Genomic DNA, 18,454 nt, shown 5'->3' with positions numbered 1-18,454 from the left:
TATCTGGGGTTCCCCCTCCCCCAAAGAGGGAAGGGCTGCCCGGATCTTTGAGGGAAGGAGCGAACCCAGGGGTCCCTAGGAAATAAACGAGCGGAGGCGGGTCTTTTGAAACAGTTTTCTTTCACCAAGATCACTGACATCTGAGGAGGGGGCAGGAGGAGGGAGGGAGCCCACAGCCCACCCGCTCCCCAGCCCCGCCCCGGCGGATTCTCCCATGCAAAAACATAACAAAACAAAACAAAACCAAAAACAACAGAAAAACAAAACAAAACCAAAAAACCGGAGCCCGCGGGGAAGACTGGGAACAGGGCAGGGAGGGGGGCACCTGGGTTCCTTCTCTCCCTCCATCCCACTCTCCGAAATAATGGGAAGGGAGGACGAGATCCAGGGAACGCGAGACACAGGGACCGGGAAAGGGGCCCTCAAGCCCCACCCCAAAGATGCCTGCCTGGATCATCGGGACCCTGAGACGTCCCGGATAATCGGAGAAAACGAGGCTTCCACACTCCCCCGCTACCCCCAAGGAAGGAGAGAGGGGAAGAGAGGCGGGGATGGGGCCTGTAGCAGCGAGTCCCCCGCGGGGGTACACGCGAGAGGACCGGGGCCCCAGGGCTGGAGGTGGGAAGCGAGGACAGTGTAAAGGAAGGAGCGGGGTCGGGCCACGCCCCGCCCCCTGCATGCGGCCCCTGAGGAGGCGGGGTTGCGTCACCTCCCCCCTCACTCGGAAACAAATAAATTACAAAGTAGCAAAAGGGAGGAGGAAGATTCCAAACGGCCCCCCTCCCTTCCCGAAATCCAGTTCACATAGATTGGCCAGAGGCTGAGACATGCCTCTTCCTTCCGGTCTGTACAAAATGGTTCAGTCCAGAGAGCCCCTCTAGTCTCTCCAAACCCGGTCCCTTTCCGAGGGCGAGTCCATTCTCCTGGAAGGGGGAGCAGGGCGGACCTTTAGCTCCCCCTACAGAGGCTCCTCTTGGGCGCGCCCACCTGTACCGGAGGAGGGGGGAGAGCAGGTCAGGAAGCTCGGAGAGCCGTGGCTCTGGGACTCCCGAAGGCACCCTCACCTGGCTGAGCACTAACAAGAGTATGTCCGAACAGAGACTCCGCCATCCGCCCGCGGGCTCCCAGAAGGAGGGCCTACGATTGAGGCAAAGGACAACGTCAGAAGGACTCTCCCTCCAAATTGCGAGCCAGTTGATTTGACCCATTCCTACTCCGCCCTCCAGCTCTCAATCAGCCACTTTATTAATCATTTGCGGTGTGCAAGAGCCTCCCAGACACCCAGGCAGTACTGAGTTTGCAGGAGAGGGATGCGTGCCTTTCCTTGAGAAGTTAGTGACAAATATCAGAAGTTCCCCCGGTGTCCCAGGGATCGATTTACCCAGAATACCATCTACACACTCCTGGCCCTACAGCACAGGTGTAACGGATTAACCAGGCTACTCCCTCGTCCTGCAGCATCCCAACCCACTTACCCAGCGGGGATTAGGGGTTCCCGCGTAGTCCCTTACTCCTCTCTTTGCTGCCTCATCTTCCCCTTTTCTCAAAAGCAATGACTATTCTCGGAGCTTAGACCTCAGGAATGTGCCAGGCCCCCCCCCCCTCCCCGGTTTCTGTCAAGAAGGGTGGGTATCCCCAGCCCCGTCCAAGGTCCATTTCCCTTCACTAATAACGGGCTTTTCCGAAGCTCGGGAGAGTCCACCTCCGCCCTAATGGGGGAAGCCCCTACGGGTCATAGAGGACGCACCGTCGGGCTGCAGCTTGCGCAGAGGGAGGCCCGGCGAGCCCAGGGCTCCCGCGGCCGCCGAGCGGAAGTTAGGCGGCAGCATCTCGGCCGAGTCCGGGCTCACCCCGCGCAAGTCCTTCTCCCGGAACATCTTCCGCCACGACGGGGACCGGCTAAAAGACTTGGCACTGTCCTGCGGAGGATAAGGGCCACAGGGCCACCGAGCCGGCTGGAGCAGGGGCAGCAAGGCAGGGCCCGCTCCCTGCCCCGCCGCCCCCTGCCCCGCCGCCCCCCAGGGCCAAGCCTGGGGTCCCTACCTCGTCCAGCCTCCGGTCAGTGCCCATGGAAATGAGGTTGCCAAACTCCTTCTCCAGCAGCTGCCGGGCCTGCGGAAAGGGCGTCGAGGCGTGAGCAGGAGCGGTCCTCGTGCTGACCACACGCGAGTTTTCACACACCCCCTCCCCCCAGGTTGGCAGCCGCCCGACCTGCGCGTTCTGTGTCGGGATCTGCAGTAGCAGCGCCAAGTCGGAGCAGTCGAAGGTCTCGTCCAGGGCCAGCAGCGCCCCGTGCACGCCGCTCTCGGACAGGTTTCCGGCAAACTCCTTCAGCCCCAGGCCTGACACCCAGCCCATCACCCGCTCATTCGACCACACCATCACGTCTGAGGGAGAGGGAGGGGGCCTTGAATGCCAAGCCCAACCCAGCCCCTTCAGCCAATAGAAGGCGGAGCGTTAGACCCTGGGGTCAGGGGACACAGAGCCTTGAACGTCACCACTAAGGCCCCGCGCAGCTCGCTGAACCACACTATCTGATTGATGTGGGGGAGCCACTGACCCCCAGATTCTCCTCCAGTCCTCGCTGGGCTTCACCCTTACCCAGCCCACATCTCTGAGGAAGGGGGCCTGAGCCTTGAAATCCAACGCCAGCCCCCTCAGCCGCACCTCTCACGTGGCTCTGACTCTCCTCTCGCCTCCGCTCCAGGTCCTTACGATCATAGTTGAGCCGCTTCAGACACATGATCCCATAGTGGAGACTCACTCTGGGGGGGTGGTTAGGGCCAGCAGAGTCGTTAGGTTCATGCCAGGGGGAGGAGCCACGCAGAAATCGCTACTACTCGGGTTCCCATTGGTCACTGTTCCCCCCCATGGGCGGGACTTACAGGAGACTTTTCCCATTGGACCACACACACACACACACACACACACACACACACACACACACACACACACACACACACACACACACACACGGAGAATACTGCTCAGGTGCTGATTCCCATTGGTCCCTGAACCCCCCCAATGGGCGGGACTTCCTAAGAGCTAGTTTCCATTGGTCACTGGCTCCCCAGCCATGCCTAGGCCGGCCCCCACCTGTGGAAGCTGTCCACCATCTTGAGCTGGCCGCGAAGCTCTTTCTTGTTGAGATGGTCGAGCATGCGTGCATCTACTAAGGATTCCATGAAGTAGCTGCGGTATTGTGGCAGCCCCAGGCTGGGCAGCCAGTCGTTCCCCACCCACTCGTGGTTCATGTCGCCGTAAGCCAGGATCTGGGGCCAGTGGGGAGTGGGGAGTGGAAAAGCTCAGGAACGAGGATCGGATGAGATGTCCAGCATCTCCCCCTCTTCTGCAATGGGACTTTCCAAGGTCTCCCCCCTCTCAGGGCAATGGAAACGTCCTTGAGCTAAGTCCCCTCTCCTCTGATAGAAAAGTCCACTGACTCCCCCATCATTACAATGGGATAGTCCAGGTGTTCTAAAATTCCCCTCACTTCTTTTCTTACCACTTCCAAAACCTCTACCCCAAGGGGAAAAAATAGGTTGAGTCTCAATATCGATAGAACGAAGGTTCGCTATCCAGAAAATGAACTAATCCACTCCAATTGTCCTCCCTCCCCACGGAGTAAACAATCGACTTCTCATCTCTTCCTATACTGGAAGGATCCTGACTATGGTATCTACTAACACTTCTTCCCCCTCCAACCGCGATGATAATGGAACATTCCAGAGCTCAGGCACCATGCAACCCGCGGTGATATGATGGTTCAACCCAGAGTGAGCCTTCCCCCTCCCTCGAAGGAAATGGAACGTTCCGCGGCGCAGTAATACAGGCAGAGCAGGGGCACAGAGATTCTGAGGACAATGGTTCAGTCCAGAGCGTCTCCCTCCCATGCTCTCCTCCTCCCCCCCACCCCAGCGCACGGTGATAATGGAACGGCTCAGGCAGGGGAAGGAGCAGGGAAGAGGTGGAGGAGCCATGCAGTCCGCGCGCAAGCGCAGACGGGATCACCTGCTCCCAGCTGATCTCCTTGGGCTCCTGGCGCAGCCGCCGCGGGGAGCGCGAGGGGAGGGGCGAGAGAAGGGGAAGGGGCGGGTTACGGCGCAGGAGGGGCTCTCCTCCTCCCTTTCCTCCTCCCCCTCCCCTTGTCTCCGCCCTCCTCTCCCAGGTAGACTCACGGGCTTAGTGGCTGCTGTGAGAGACTCCATCTCTTCGTGGGTCATCCAAACATTGCCGGTGCACTGCAGTAGGGGGGTGGCATTGAGGGCATGGCCCGGGCACTGCCTGGCCCCTCCCCGGCCCGTGGCCTGAGACCTACTCAGGGAGGGGCCCAGTGGGACCCGTGGGAGATCCCTGAGCTCACCCTTTTCTGCCGCTCTGTATACGACCTTGTGACCCTCTCTGACCCTCTGGCTCTATTGTCTCGGTCTCTGCTTCTGGCCCTGGCTAGCCCTCGATGGGAACGTGGAAGGGAGTCTGAATCACCCAGACCAAAGACTTCCTGGGGTACAGGGAGGTTAAGAGACTTGACCAAACTCACAGAGATAAAAAGTGGCAGGGCCAAGATTTGTCTCTGCTTTCCCTTGAGGCAGCTAGTGGTGCAGTGGAATTAGGAAGTCCTAAGCCTTAGACACCTCACCAGCTGTGTCACCCTGGGAAAGTTATTTAAATTCCGTCTGCTTCTGTTTCCTCCACTGTACGGTGTTGCTAATAACACCTACCTCCCAGGGTTGTGGGATCGATTGAAATCATATTTATTAAAAGTGTTTTATTAGGAAGATAAAGCATTACACCATTCCTGGACTCACCTGGAGGGAACAGGGTGACAGTCTCAAGGATCTCTGAATTGTCTTTCTGTCTGTCTCTGTCTCTCTCCCTCTCTGTCTCTTTGTCAATCTCCCTTCTGTCTCCCCACCACCCTTCTTATCCAAGTCTGTATGTCTAGTCCTGAGAATGGATCAAGGCTGAGGCTTGATCATGAGGAGAAAATCTCTTGGAAAAACCCTCTTATGTTGTAAGAAGCTGAGCTGGAGGTCAGAGTAAGAGTAGGACCAGGGTCCCAGAGTGTTGCCTTGGGCATGAAGGCTGGCTTACCGTCCTGGAGGAGGCTGGCGCAGAGGGTGAGGTGAGGGACACCATCTCCTGGATGGCAAGTCGAAGCTTGAGCCGGTGCAGGGGGTTGCTGATGCCAATCTCCCGTTGGATTTCCGTATCAGACAGGTTGGCCATGATGGCCCCACTCTTCACATTGGCCCGGCAGGCTGCCACATACCAGGCTGGCATCCCCACCCACAGCTACCCCCAACAGAGAGACAGAGATAGATCCAAGAGAGACAGGGACCAGAAACAGAGAAAAAGAAAGACACAAAATCAGGGGCAAGAGACAGGGGCCCAGAAACATGCAAGATGAATAAAGAAGGGCAGGGTGCAGACAGAAACAGAAACATACACACGCACACACACACCATGGCAGGGAGAAGGAAAGGAGATACAGAGATGGAGAGAACAAAAAGAGATGAAGGAGAAACCGGGACAGGAGGGAGACACAGAGAAGTCAAGAGCAAGGGAGGAGAGATGTAAACAAGGAGGGAGACAAAGGTTGGGGGAAAGAGATAAAGAAGTTCAGTCACTAGTTTCTGAGCCCTTTCCTCCTCCCTCTCCTTCAGGGGATGCTGCTAGAATAGAGGGTTCTTTGTCTCTGCTTTGTCTTGCTATGCACACACACATTCGGGCATCTAGTAAAATTGACTGGATCACATTCACGGCAATATTTCCTGGGCTTCCTGATCTGGGGGTGGGGTGCCAATACCTCCAACCAAGAGACAACTGTTGGTCCATCCCAGGCAGCAAAAGGGAGGCCCTGTCGACAGGCTTCCTCCAAGAGTTCATGCCTAGGGGTTCAAAGACAATGTGGAGAGAAACTCCCCTTCCATCCCTGCAGCTGCACAAGAGAGCTGTCCTTGGTCCTTCTCCCATGAAAAAGACAGCTCCACCCCAAACCCCATCACATCAAAGTGGGGTCTCCTGCCCCCCCAGGCCGAGCCCCACTCACTTCCTCTTGTTTCTCCGATCCTTATCTCCAGGAGGCCCTGTGAGCTTTGATAACCCCAGAGGGTCAGCAGGGGACATCTCATCTGAGGGGGTTCCAGCTGTAGAGCAGAGAAAGGAGGGCCAGGAAGGATGGGGAGGGTGAACCTGAAGTACGGTCCCCCTTCTCTAGGAAACTCCCCCTCTCCCCACTATACCATAACTAGGAAGAGGGAAACAGCTCAGAGAAGATTCCTGGACCTACCCAGGGAGGGCCCATCTCGGCCCGGAGGGCCTCCCAGGCGGCCTTTCTCCTTCTTGCCAAAGAGGCGGCCAATTGAAGACTTAATGCTCTTCTTCTTGGGGGCCTTCTGAAGGGGATCTGGGGTACCCTCACTGTGGGGAGGGGAGAGAAAAGAGGGGTGATCAGGGCAGTCCACAGCTCAGCCTGCTCTCCCCCAAAATAGGAAGCAGCTCCAGAGGGTAAGGCAAGTTCCTGCCTGTCTCTGGACCTGTTTGCCTTTCTGTAAAATGGGTCTTTGGACAAGATTTCAAAGGCTCTCACAAGTCTTACATTCTGGGATGGGCTTAGGAGGTTCAAGTCCCAGCTCTGTCATGACCATACTGAGTAGCCCTTCCTGAACCAGTTTTCTTTCTTGCAGAATGAGTCTTGTAAGGTGAGGCGTCCTCTGAATGACCTCTGAATCTTTGGCTTCTAAACCTCTGAACCTCTGATCTTTAGACTGAAACATTATCTGGGTTTTTATCTAAATGTCTTTTTCACCCCAAGTGCACATGCACACGTGCACACACGCCCACACACAAACATGCCTCTGTTCACAGGAGATACATAATAAGGGTTGTTGAATGAATCAGTGAATGTATAACTTCAGTAAGATTCCAGCATTATTCTGGAGGGAAGCAGGAACTCTGCCTGCTACTGTTGTTCTGCCTAACCTTGGCTCATTGTGTGACCGAATGTGTTCTTATCCTTCTCTGGGCCTCATTTTCCCCCTCCATAAAATGATAAGTCTGTCCTGGTATCAGTAGGGATGCACTCTGTTCTGAGCTTCTGAATCCTGGCGTGAGAGCCAGGACACCTGGATTTGCATTCTGGGTCTCCACTTCACTATTATGTGACTGGGGGGAAGGGGCAGAAGGCAGGACATAGCTACATAACCTGAATCACCCCCCTCCCTGATCCCAGAGCAGCTGACCTGGGCCGTGCAGGGCTCCCATCCTCCAGAGAGCCCCCAGCCTGCAGAGCTAGAGCCTGGGTCATCCTTTCAAGGCGGGCAGATCTTGGTGTGGGGGGTGGTGTGTCCCCAGGGACCACACCATCCTCTCTGGACACATGATTCTGCAGACAAAAAGGAATCCCCTGTTCTCAGGGGGAGGAGCCCCTAACCACCAGGGTGCCTAATCTGACCTTACTGGGTGGCCCCTAGCTTTGGTGAGACAGAACAGGAGCTTGCTTAGGAGGGCATTTCTCTGGTCTGGCCATGGCTCCCTGGGACTCTCACTTGGAGGGTTTTAGTTCTCATATTTCCTGGTGCTGGAGCTGCAGAAACCAAGTCCTCCCAGTCTGGCCCAATAATGCTTACAGGGATCCCATTTGAGGGAGGTGGGACCTCATGGCTCTGAAAAAGATCCCTGCTTACCCAGAAAAGTCACTCCTGTCCAGGACCTATGGTGTCTGGGGCTTGCAGAATCCCCACTGGGGAGGTAGATATCCAACCCCCTGGGAGTCCCCAGTTTGTGGCAGAACCTGGACCTAACAACATGGTCACAGATAAATGACCACCTTCTCTGATCACTGAGGCTAGGAAGTCTCTTTCTTCTGAGGCTCCTTAAGAACTCCAGGCTCTGAAGAGTGGGAACCCAGGCAAATGGCATTCCCTTTCTCCTAACTGTAGGCCAGCCATGCATCGCTTACCCAGGCCCTACTTATTGTGAGACTTGTGTTTTCCCATTCTTCGAAGCTTAGAGATGGATGTCAGACTTTGCTGTGAGACCCTGGGGTAGGTGACTTCCCCCGTCTGGATCTTGAGATACTTCTGACTCACTAGGGGCCACCTCTTTCTGAGAAGGAGCTTGGCCTCTCCAGTTTGGGGATACCTGCATCTTTCTGGACTTCATGACTTGGGGCCTCCCCCACAGGACCCTGCTGGGGAGTGTCTGAAACTCTAGAAGATCATCCCATTTGGGGGAATGGCCATCCTTGCTGTGTGATTTGAGTAGGGGGAACATTTCTCTGATCCCAATGGATATCTGTGGTTCCAGGTGCCTAACTATGGGTTTGAGAGCTCTGAGGTCATCCAGTTTTGAGAGAGAGGCCACAGTCTGTGTGTGACCCTGATAGTTAGGCAGCTCTTGCCGCTCTCAGGGGGCCACAGGGGTCAGGGACTCACAGGCTTATCTGCAGCGTTGCTAGTGCTGTTGGCTGGGGCTTCTCGGGCAGGGCTGGGTGGGGCAGGGCGGGGTGTGGAGTGACCAGAGCTGGGGGGTGAAGGGCTGGCCAGGGTGGATGTAGTCAGGGAAGGTGGAAGGGAGCAGCTGGCCCGGTAGCGTCCCAAGGAGTCCAGGCCAGAGCCAGACACCCGGCTCTCCAGCTCCTCTGCCCGCTGTTCCGTCGTCTCCTTCTCCTCCTGGATGAGCCTGGAAGAGAGGAGCACAGAGGTCCAGGATCAGGGTTCAATCCCTCCGGCTTCTTGGTGGCAGCATCCTGAAGGGGGGGGGCTGTTTGAGAGGCAGCACCCAGACTCCCCCTCCCTGCATCCCAGACTCGCACTTGATTTCCTTATTGATCGCCTCTAGCTGCTCCTGCAACATAATAGCGAGGGTCTGCACGTCGGCCTGCCCACTGGGAGACAGTAGCTCGGGTCCGAACAGGCCCTCAGGCTCGTCCTCGTCTGAGCCCTCCAAGTCTGCCTCGAAAGCTCCCGCGCCAGGACCTGGCCCAGTCCCGGAGCCAGAAGAAGATTCCCGACCAGTCACTCGCTCCGCCCATTCCTGAGCCTGAGGGGAAAGGAGCTGTCCGTCATCTCGGGCTCCGCCACCTCTTTTGCTTGGTGATGGGCATTGTCCATCACCCTAAGACCTGCCCCCACCAGCCTAGGCTCCCTATCTGGTCCAAGAAAAGAACCTGGGGTTTGGAGGCTGTAAGGTTGTAGTCCCTCCCCTTGACCACAAAGGTCTCCTCCTCCAAGGAGTCCCCAGGGAATCGAACCTTGGCCGGTTCATCCTTGGTTCCGGGCCAGCGCCCCCCTCTCTTGCCGACCCGGCCTCCAGGGCCGCCGTAGGGGTCCAGGTGGGCCCCTGAAGGCAGTGTCGGGGCCTGGGAGTAGCGCAGCTCCAGAGCACTGCCGGGAAGGGACCTATGGTGGATAAGGGAGAGAGGTGGGCAAACAAGGAAGTTCCTCCAAACCAGCAGATGAAACAGGGAGAGGGCAAGGGTATCGGCCATGTCGGGCGATCCAGTTACAGTTAGGACCTCCCGTCAGTGCGAATCCCCAGAGGCCTCGAGGTTCCCAGGACGAGGATCCCTAGCAGCCTCTAGGTTACTGAGACCCAACTCCTGGTTGCCCTCGGGATGAATGCTGAGGGAAGTGAAGCCAGAAAAGGGAGTGAGGGAGAAGAAACGGGTAAGTCCTTCGGAAGATGCGCCTTTACAGCTTCCCCTCCCTAAGGCCAGATCCCCCTCCACCAGTTCTACTCCTCGGGGACCGAAGCATTTCAGCCCCAATCACTGGCCCCGAGGGGTTCCTGGAACTCACCTGGAGTAGGAGGAAGGCGGCCTCCCCCGCAACTGGTCGATTTCCATCTGCATCCGCTCCATCTCTGCCAGGAGCTGCTCCTGGGAGCACGAAGGTGGCCTCAGCACAAAAACCTTCTGCCTAGCCAGGCTCCACCTCCTCTTCAGCAACCTCCCCTCTCCGCCCATAATTCTAACTCTTCTGGCCTCATCCCACTCCTTTTCTGCCTCTCTCTTCTTCGACCAGTCCTAGGCTCAACCTCCTGGGCACTCTCCTGAGGCACCGCTCCTTTCCCACCCTCGTTCGCTCTTGACTCCGCCCCTCATTCATTTTTCCAGGCCCCGCCCTTGGTCTCACCTTGTTCAGCAGTAGCTCATCCTGAAGTTTCTTCATACTGGCAATCTCCTCACTTAGCGTGTTCTGAAGGGAGAAAGGTTCATTAAGAGCTGGGTCTCTGAGCAGAGCTCTGAACGTGGCCCTGGGGCCTCTGACGTTCTCTTGTATCAGTTGGTGATGCATATGGACAGCTGTGGGCTACTTCTTTGGCCTACCTTTCTGGAAGGGACGCCCTAGTCTGGAATCTGGAGTGTCAGCTGGGGACCCCGGAGAAAAGATTGGGAAAGTCAGGCAGATCCCACTTTCTAGTTCCGTGGGGTAGGGGGCTCCAAGGGCCTGGAGTATTCTCAGCCCCGGGGAGGAGTGGGGCTGTTCCAGAGAGGACAAGATGATCCGTTCCCATACCTTCCCATGGGGTCAGGGCTAGAAAGAGGGGAGCCCTGGAATAGGAAGGACAAATGGACCCCCTATTTCTCTTTGAATCCTCCCAATCTCTCCTGAGGAAGACTAGAAATGAATAGGAAGGAAGCCAGCTTCCCACAAGATGTCCATGATCGTCTGGAAGGAGTACCCTTCCAGTCACCCCTAGTTGCAACCTCAATATCTTCTTGGACTTTCTAGTCTTGACTGTCTCCTCAGTATCTCACAAGTGCCACCCTAGTTCAGACCCTGATCACCTCTCACCTTGACTATTGCTATCACTTTCTATCACTTGTTGTCTGTCTCTCTATTTCTCTGTGTGTGTCTCCATCTCTGTCTGTCTGTCTGTCTGTCTGTATCTCTCTCTCTCTCTCTGCCACTCTCTCCCTTCTAATTAATCCTTCACAGAGCTTGGAATCTGTAACTTTTCTCAGTTTGATATCTGACCATTCAGTAAACTCTGGGGCTCCTAATGCTTCTAGGCACAAGAAAAAAAAATCTGCATTTAAACCTCATCAAAACATATGGGACTTATTGTACCTTACATGACAGTCCAGTCAAACTAGCCTTCTTATCTTTCTTTATGCATAACATCCCATAGCCCACCTCCATGCCTTTGCATTGGCTGTCCCCCATACTTGGCATGCTCTCCCTCTTCACACGCACCTTTTAGAACCTCCTCTTTTCATTCAAAATGCTCACATGAAACCTTCAACTTGAGACTTTTTATGATTCCTCCTCAGCCTCTACGCACCTTACCAGGATGTCTTTGTATTTGTTTTTGTATATACTGATGTATGTGTATGCTGTCTCCCCTGACTAGATTGGAAATTCCTCCAGGGCAGGGTCTGTTTCCCCAAGTCTTCTTATCCCCATTGACTGGCACCTGAGGCACTTAATAAATGCTTGCTTTTTGATGGATCCAAGCAACTCGGGTATTCTCGTTGAGAAATTCATTGGACAAGAATGAGGCAAGCAGAGGACGCACCTTTTCCTCGAGTGCCCCCATGCGCTCTTTGAGGTGCAGCTGCAGGCGCTCATTGGACTCGCTCAGCAGCTTGTCCACAGTGTCAGAGAGGCGTTTGTTGTGCTCGTCGTTCATCTTCTCCCGCTGCCGGGCCTTGAGAAGGGGTGGGGGACGCGGGGCTAAGTGAGCTGAGAGCAAACTGCTTCCACTCTTCCCCTCTACCCCTTCCCCCCCCTGCCCCCTCCCCACTCCACTCCCTCTCCCTCATCCTTCACTTCGGCCAGTCCCCTGCACGAGGCCCCGCTCCCGGGCCTCTCCCTCCAGCCTGGCCTCACGCCTGTGACACTCACCCGCTGCAGCTCCTGGTTTTTCTCTTCCAGTTGTGCCTCCAGCTGCCTCAGGCGCTCCTCGAAGTTCCCATGACGCTCCTCTGCCTACAGGGAGGAGCAGCTGAGTGGCCGGCTCCTGCCTCCCTCAGCCAGGCTCTCCAGGGGCCGATCTCGGACCCTCCGCCCCACTCCCAGGAGCCCCTGTCCAACCTTGCTGAGGGCAGCCACCCTCTGTGCCAGCTGCGCCTCAATCTCAGGTAGCGTTTCCGCCTTCTGCAGCGTCTGCGCTAGCTTCTGCTTTGCATCCTCCAGCCACTCCGCCAGCTGGCGGCCCTTTTCCTCGCTCTGTGGAGCAGGTGATGGAGAGTTGAAGGGGAACACCACTGGACCCAGACTGGCCTACATACCCAGGCCACACCCCTGGTCTGACCCAGCTGGACAGGAACTCCTGACTGGTCACCATTAGGTGCAAGCCCATTCCCAGGTCCTACCACAGCCAGACCCCTCTTTCCGGCCTAAGCCCTGCCCCAGCATCCACCAGGAGGAAGAGGGACCCTAAAATGGTTGCCCCCCTCCATAGGCCCTGCCTCCAGATCCCACCTGGCGATAAAGAGACTCCTTGCTGGCTAGCTCGTTCTCCAACTTGTCATTGGCATCATGGAGTGAAGTGGCTTCCCGCTGTGCACTCAAGTAACGTTTCTCCAATGTCGTGATCCTCTCTTCCATATCCTCTCTCTGTGCCAATGCCTGTGGGGGATAGAGGTGGCTTGGGAAATGGAACTTCGACCATCCCCATCAGTCTTTTTGGGAGATGCTGGGGACCATAACTCCCAGCAGCTCTTTGAACAAACAAGACCCAGAATCCGGGCTCTTGAAATGGGGAATGTAATCCCAGGTCAGGAAGCAAAAAGAAGGAAGGAAACATGCATTTTTAAGCATCTTCTATGTGCCAAGCTAAGCAACTTATACATATTATCTCATTTCATCCTTTTGAAAACCCTGGGAGGTAGATGCTATTTTGCAGTTAAAGAAACTGAGGTAAACAGGATTAAGTGACTCGGTCACATAGCTAGTAAGTGTCTGAGACTGGATCTGAATTCAGGTCTCCCTGACCCCGCACGGCCTAACTGCTTTGATCAGGAATTTTACAGGCCCAGTCTGAGCTATCAAAGGAAATGGTGCCCCCAAACACTGGAATCTTATGGAAAATGCAACCTCCCCATTCTGCCTCTAGAGGGAGACAAGACTGACTAAAACCAAGAGTTAAGAAGCTTCCGCCCACATGTAGTTTCTTCCAGGATCAGGGAATATCTAAACTGAATGCTTAGGTTGAGCTCAGGGCTGGCTGCTGGCCTGGGAAGGAGGGAGAGAGGGTAGAGCCCCCAGGGTCATCCCAGCCTCACTCACCTCCTTGAGGTCTCGCTGAAGCTTGAGGCCAGCCTCCTCGGCTTTGCCCAGCTCCCGGTGGGCTGCCCCTAGCTCTTCCTCCAACTGTCCCATCTGGCGGCAGAGGGCAGCCAAGCGTTCCCGAAGCTGCCCAGTTTCGGCCCGTTGTCGCTCCAGGGCCTCTTCTAGCTCTACTACCCGGCGGTTAGGCTCTCCCACGAGCCCGTTCACCAGAGACTGTGCCCAAGGAGGACCAAGACCCAGGAGAGGACGAGAGAGACAAGAGAGGGTCATAGGGAAAGAGAGAGAAGGGGAGAGAGACACAGAGACACAGACAGACAGAGAGACAGGGAGAGATCAGCATGACAGAAACTCCAAGAGAGACACCAGAGAGGCCGGCGACAGAAATATGGAGAGGCAGAGGGGAAGAGATACCGAACCTGGAGGTGCAGTTCAGTAGAGCCTGGGAAGAGCACTGCACGGGGTCACAAAGGAGGTGTGGGGTCATTAAAATGTACAGACTTATGTGGGATGATGGGCCCGGTAGGACTGAGGGGGAGGGCACCTCTTACATGACCTGGATACCAACGACGCCTCACCTGGCCATCGGATTCCTTTCCTGCTTCGTCCAGTCCGGAACGCCGACCCCTAGACAGTTGCTCCCTTAGATTTAGGGACTGGAGGAGAGGGGCAGGGGGCAGGGACCCCCGGTCAGTCCATGGCCCCCTCCTCTTTCCTGCGTCCTCCCCCCTTCCCCACCCCTGAGTCATCCCATTTACTCCTGGAACCCAGCCCCGCTCCCACCTCCTGGCCACTCAGCTCCAATTCTTCTTCCAGCACAGACACTCGCTCCAGGGCTAGTCGGAGCCGCTCCCGCACCTGATTGGAGAAACAGACAGAAGCTCTCCACCCCTGCGCAGACCTGGAGCACTGCTCTCAGGCCCGCAACTTCTTAGCCCCGCCCTTGGTCAGAGATTCCCCAGCCCTGAGGCAGGGCTCCATCTGTCCTTAGGCACGCCCTCCATTAGGCCCCGCCTCATCCTCGTCCTCCGAATTGCGCTCCCTTAGCCCTTACCTCCTGTTAGGCCCCGCCCCATCCCACCCTCAGGACAGACAGACATCCCTTAGCACCGCCCCAAGCCCTTCCTGGGTCCCACTCACCTTTTCATCCAGTGCCTTGTGATGTTCGAACAGAGACTTGAGGGCCTTGAGCACCTCGACCTCAGAGGAGACCCCAGCTGGGGACTGGGCCTGTCTCTTCACGACCGTCATGCGTAAGGAACGTTCGTGTCGAGACACCAGGCATTCCAGGTGCTCCAGCAGCAACTGAGGAGGCGGTGGGGCCAGGCGTCAGGGCAAGGACACCCCCTCTGGGGAGCCGGGATGCCCTCCAGCGCCTCAGCCCCGTTGGGCAGTCCCACCCCGGGGTGCCCCGAGCCTGCTCCCGTAGCCCTCTCCGGGTGTTGTAGCCCTCCCCGGGTGGTGTAGTCCTACCCGGGTGTTGTTCCGCTCAGCCTTCAGCTCAGCAATCTCCTCCTCCCTCTCCAGCAGCTGTTCCCGGCACAGGTTCAGCTCCTTGGTGAGGGCAGCGAACTCCTGCCCAGAGCCAAAGCCATTCAGTTCTTGTAGTCTGGTGAGGCCCCATCAGACACCACCACCACCACTCTCATGACCCCCTTAGCCGCCAGCCTAAGCTTGCCACCTCCCCTGTACCCCATCCAAGAGCAGACTCAACCTACGGACCCAGCTGGGTACAAGATGGGGCATCTTCAGATCATTTATAACTCCATTTGAGTTCTGGTCCCTTCCTTGGATTGGAATATCTGCTCCTTCCTGCTTTAGTGGGGTCACATTAACACCCATCCTCCACCCTTTCCTGGCCGAGGAGAGACCCCTAATCCTAGGTAAAGTTTGATACATTTCCTGTTCATCCTTAACTGTTGCTAGTCATAGGAATCAGGCCTGGAACTGTGATTTCTTTGGTACACAGAACTCCTGATAAGAAAAAGCCCTCTAGCAATGCAGGTCAACCCCTTCTCTGAATCTTGTGGTCTTGGTGAGCTGCCTAAATCAGGGTCACACAGCCAAGTGAATGTCAGAGGCAAGCTTTGAACCCAGGTCCTCCTGGCTGAGACCAGCTCCCTACCCACCAAGTCAAGCTACTTCTCAAATGTCATTTAAAATAATTCTGGTCTTATCCTCTGATTAGAATGGATCATAGGATTGAGAGCACAGGGAGGAGACTTAGAAATAAGCTAGTTAAACCACTTCATTTGAAAGATGAGAAAACTCCTTCCCAGAGAGAGAAAGTCATTTGGTCAAAGTTTCCAAGGGAGGGGGTAGATCCAGGAGTCAGACTGAGGTCCTTCGACCTCAAAGTCAGTGTTTCCCATTATCCTTGAAGGCCTCAGTTAATAATCAAAACCTAATTTGTTTGTATATTCATTACATATATCATTCTGATTATTATAAAAATCAGAATTCCTCCACACCTGTATGTAGCTTGCTTTTCCTCCACACCCCTCACTGCCCCCATTGCTAAATACAATCTGGGGCTATTCTCTAACTCTTGACTAGTTAGTACTTAATGGAATACTTGCTTCTTTCCGAGCTCGAGTGCCCTCTTCCCTCACCCTGTCCACAGCTAGCCAAGAGCACAAGGACCCTCTCCTTCTAACCCCCACCAAGGTCCCCATACCTGAGGCAATGCTATGCTGAGCTGTCTTTGCAATGAATCCTTCTCATGGCCCAGTTCACGAAGGCGCAACTGGGCTGTGGCCAGTCCATCCTGGGCCTCACGAAGGGTCTCCAGGAGGCGCTCACGCTCTGTGAGCATGGTGACCATGAGCCTCTCCAATTCACCACCTGCTGCCCCTCCTGCCTCCTCTGGGCCCAAGGTTGAGCCCCGCCGGGCATCCTCACTGATGGTTGGCATCACCTCACACATCATGGTGGCAGTGCTAGGCCCACCAACCGGGGGCACTAAGGAGGAAGGAGGGAGAAGCTAGAATAAATGCAGAGGGGGAGGGTTGGTGTGAGGCAGGGGAAGCCTGGGTAAGGGGGGGGGCACTACAGGATAGAGGCCAAGACAGAGGATTAATTATGATCAATTATAATTTAATATAATCAAATCACAAGATCATCAGATGATAGATGGAGAGTTGGAAGGGCCCTTAGAGGCCACCTACTTGGATCTCCTCATTTACAAATGAACAAAGTAAGGCATGGAGAGTTGAAGGGACTGTCCCAAGGGCACACAGGGAGAAAGTGTTCCTGAATTCAAATCCCAGGGGTAGAATTTGAACCCAGATCCTCTTAATCTTGGCCTGATCCTTTCAGGTTCACTCTCCCAGGTTTCCAGCTCCCTCAGGGACCCGGTAGGAATGAAGCAAGGGGTGGAACTTCTAGGGAGGAGTAGGTGTGGCCTTGGGAATGAGGGGAACCTGTCTATCCACCCTGTGGTGGCATCAGGTCAGACAGGTCTGGTTAGAGGGCAGGAGGGTGGAGGAAGCCAAGACTTTCACCCTGTTCTTTTCTCCAGAAGTTCAACCGGTTTGGGGAGTCCCAGAGGCCAGTTCTGCCCCACCTGTATTTTGGATCCCCAGGCACTTGACTCCCTGAGGATGCTGGAGTTCTGGGCACTGAGGTTCCAGAAAGGAATTCCTGTGTTCCCAAGAGGTTGGCATCTGGGTCCTAGACAGCTAAATTCTGCCTTCCTCCTCCTCATCATCCTTCTCCATCCAAACACCACCAAAGAACAGAGCCTGTATACACTCCCTTTCAGGGCAGTAAGCAGAATACAGGCCTGAGAAAACTGGACAGTCCCAAGGCCAGAGACATGTGATATTCAGGGGCTCCAGCCTGAGAGAGCATTCTTGAGTCTAGAGCCCATAGAGCCTGGAAATTTGGAATAGTTTGGGATCTGGCACGGGACCCAGCACACAGAATGCATGTACCTGGGGCACATCTAGAACACAGGACATAGCCAGGATGCCTGGAACATGACACAAGACTAGGACCTGTCTAAAACATGACAGGTGACTGAAACAAATCCAAAATATGGCACACAGCTGGATCATATTTAAAACAGCATATGGCTAGGATGAGTCTAGAACACTGAAAGTGGGTGGAACACATTCAGAACATGGACATATATGGCTCAGCCCTGAGGCTCTGCCCCCCCCCCCCCAAACACACACAAACATCCCTTTAAGGCCTTAAGTGAAAGAGAGAAGATGGCTTGAGTGAGGCCATAGCCCAGAGTGGTGATCACTCAGACCCTGGACACCTGGGGCTGGGTCTCTGTAACATGTCAGAACCGAGAACACCCTGAGAGGCCAAAGGAGCTGGGGGAAGGGACGCCTGTGTCCCTAAGGAGACAAGGGATGGAGGATTTGACGCCTGCCTCCCGGGTGGGGGCCAGGTGGCTGCGGTCCAGACCTTTAGGTACTGGATGGCCCAGAGCAAGCCTAGACACTTGGAGCTTGGAGGAAAAGGGGGACGGCAAGGTCTAGGCAAGCCGGTTTCACCATGGACAGCTCCGAGACTGGGCCTGAGGCCAGAGCCTGTGACCAGCCAGATGATCCCGCCTAAGGGCCTGAGTAGGGGTTCTAGAATGGGACCGCTGGCCAAAAATGGGCGGAGATGAATGAGGCGGGTGCGGCCGAGGATGGGGGGAAGCCAGGACACATGGGTCCGGGAGAAGGGAAAGATGGAAGTGGGGAAGCAATACAGTGGGGGCTGGGAGAAGAGACCACAGGCTCGCGGAAGGGATGGAGGCTGGGGCCTGGATGGCTGGGTCCCTGACGGATTCTAGGGAGTCCAGAATGTCTAGGTCCCTGCGAGGTCCCAGGGAAACCTGGACGCCCTGCTCCCTGAGGGCCACTGGGGCAGTCAGGGAAGCCTGCCCGGGTGCCTGTGGGATGTTGGTGAGGCCAGGATGCCCGGATCCCTGAAGGATGTCAGAGCAAGAAGAGACGCCTGCCCGGGTCCCTGCGGGATGCCGGGACGCCAGAGTCCCTGCGGGACGTCAGGGGGGGCCGAGACGCCGGGGTCCCTGCGGGACGTCGCGGGGCCAGGACGCCGGGGTCCCCGGGGCTCGGTCTCTTACCTGATCGGGCGGCGGCGCTGGGGCTGCGGCGGGGGCGGGGGTGGCGGGAGCCCCGAGGAGGCCGGGAGGGGCCCCCGCCTTCCTGCCTTCCTGCCTTCCCTCCTTCCCGGCTCGAGGTCTGGCT

The 18,454-nt window shown here is 56.0% G+C and overlaps 1 protein-coding gene across 1 annotated transcript; it reads right to left on the bottom strand.

Moving 5' to 3' along the window:
- Positions 1-103: 103 nt before the first annotated feature.
- Positions 104-18,454, bottom strand: PPFIA3 (PTPRF interacting protein alpha 3). The gene is made up of 29 exons (XM_072607352.1): positions 18,331-18,454; positions 15,919-16,202; positions 14,715-14,816; positions 14,382-14,546; positions 14,025-14,099; positions 13,820-13,897; positions 13,242-13,457; positions 12,435-12,581; positions 12,045-12,179; positions 11,856-11,939; positions 11,527-11,658; positions 10,140-10,202; positions 9,804-9,883; positions 9,257-9,404; positions 8,819-9,045; positions 8,439-8,685; positions 7,245-7,387; positions 6,293-6,423; positions 6,053-6,149; positions 5,810-5,891; positions 5,095-5,295; positions 4,179-4,241; positions 4,012-4,038; positions 3,097-3,272; positions 2,668-2,765; positions 2,212-2,387; positions 2,044-2,112; positions 1,748-1,919; positions 104-1,137 (listed from the first exon to the last, which is right to left on the bottom strand). Exons 2-29 carry the CDS (start codon positions 16,168-16,170, stop codon positions 1,076-1,078), a joined length of 3,648 nt encoding a protein of 1,215 aa, XP_072463453.1. The 5' UTR covers positions 16,171-16,202; positions 18,331-18,454; the 3' UTR covers positions 104-1,075.

Source organism: Notamacropus eugenii, chromosome 5 (assembly GCF_028372415.1).
Source record: "Notamacropus eugenii isolate mMacEug1 chromosome 5, mMacEug1.pri_v2, whole genome shotgun sequence".
NCBI classification, from domain to species: Eukaryota; Metazoa; Chordata; class Mammalia; order Diprotodontia; family Macropodidae; genus Notamacropus; species Notamacropus eugenii.
The sequence above is the reverse complement of the archived record's forward strand: the minus strand, read 5'-3'. Positions and strand labels throughout refer to the sequence as shown.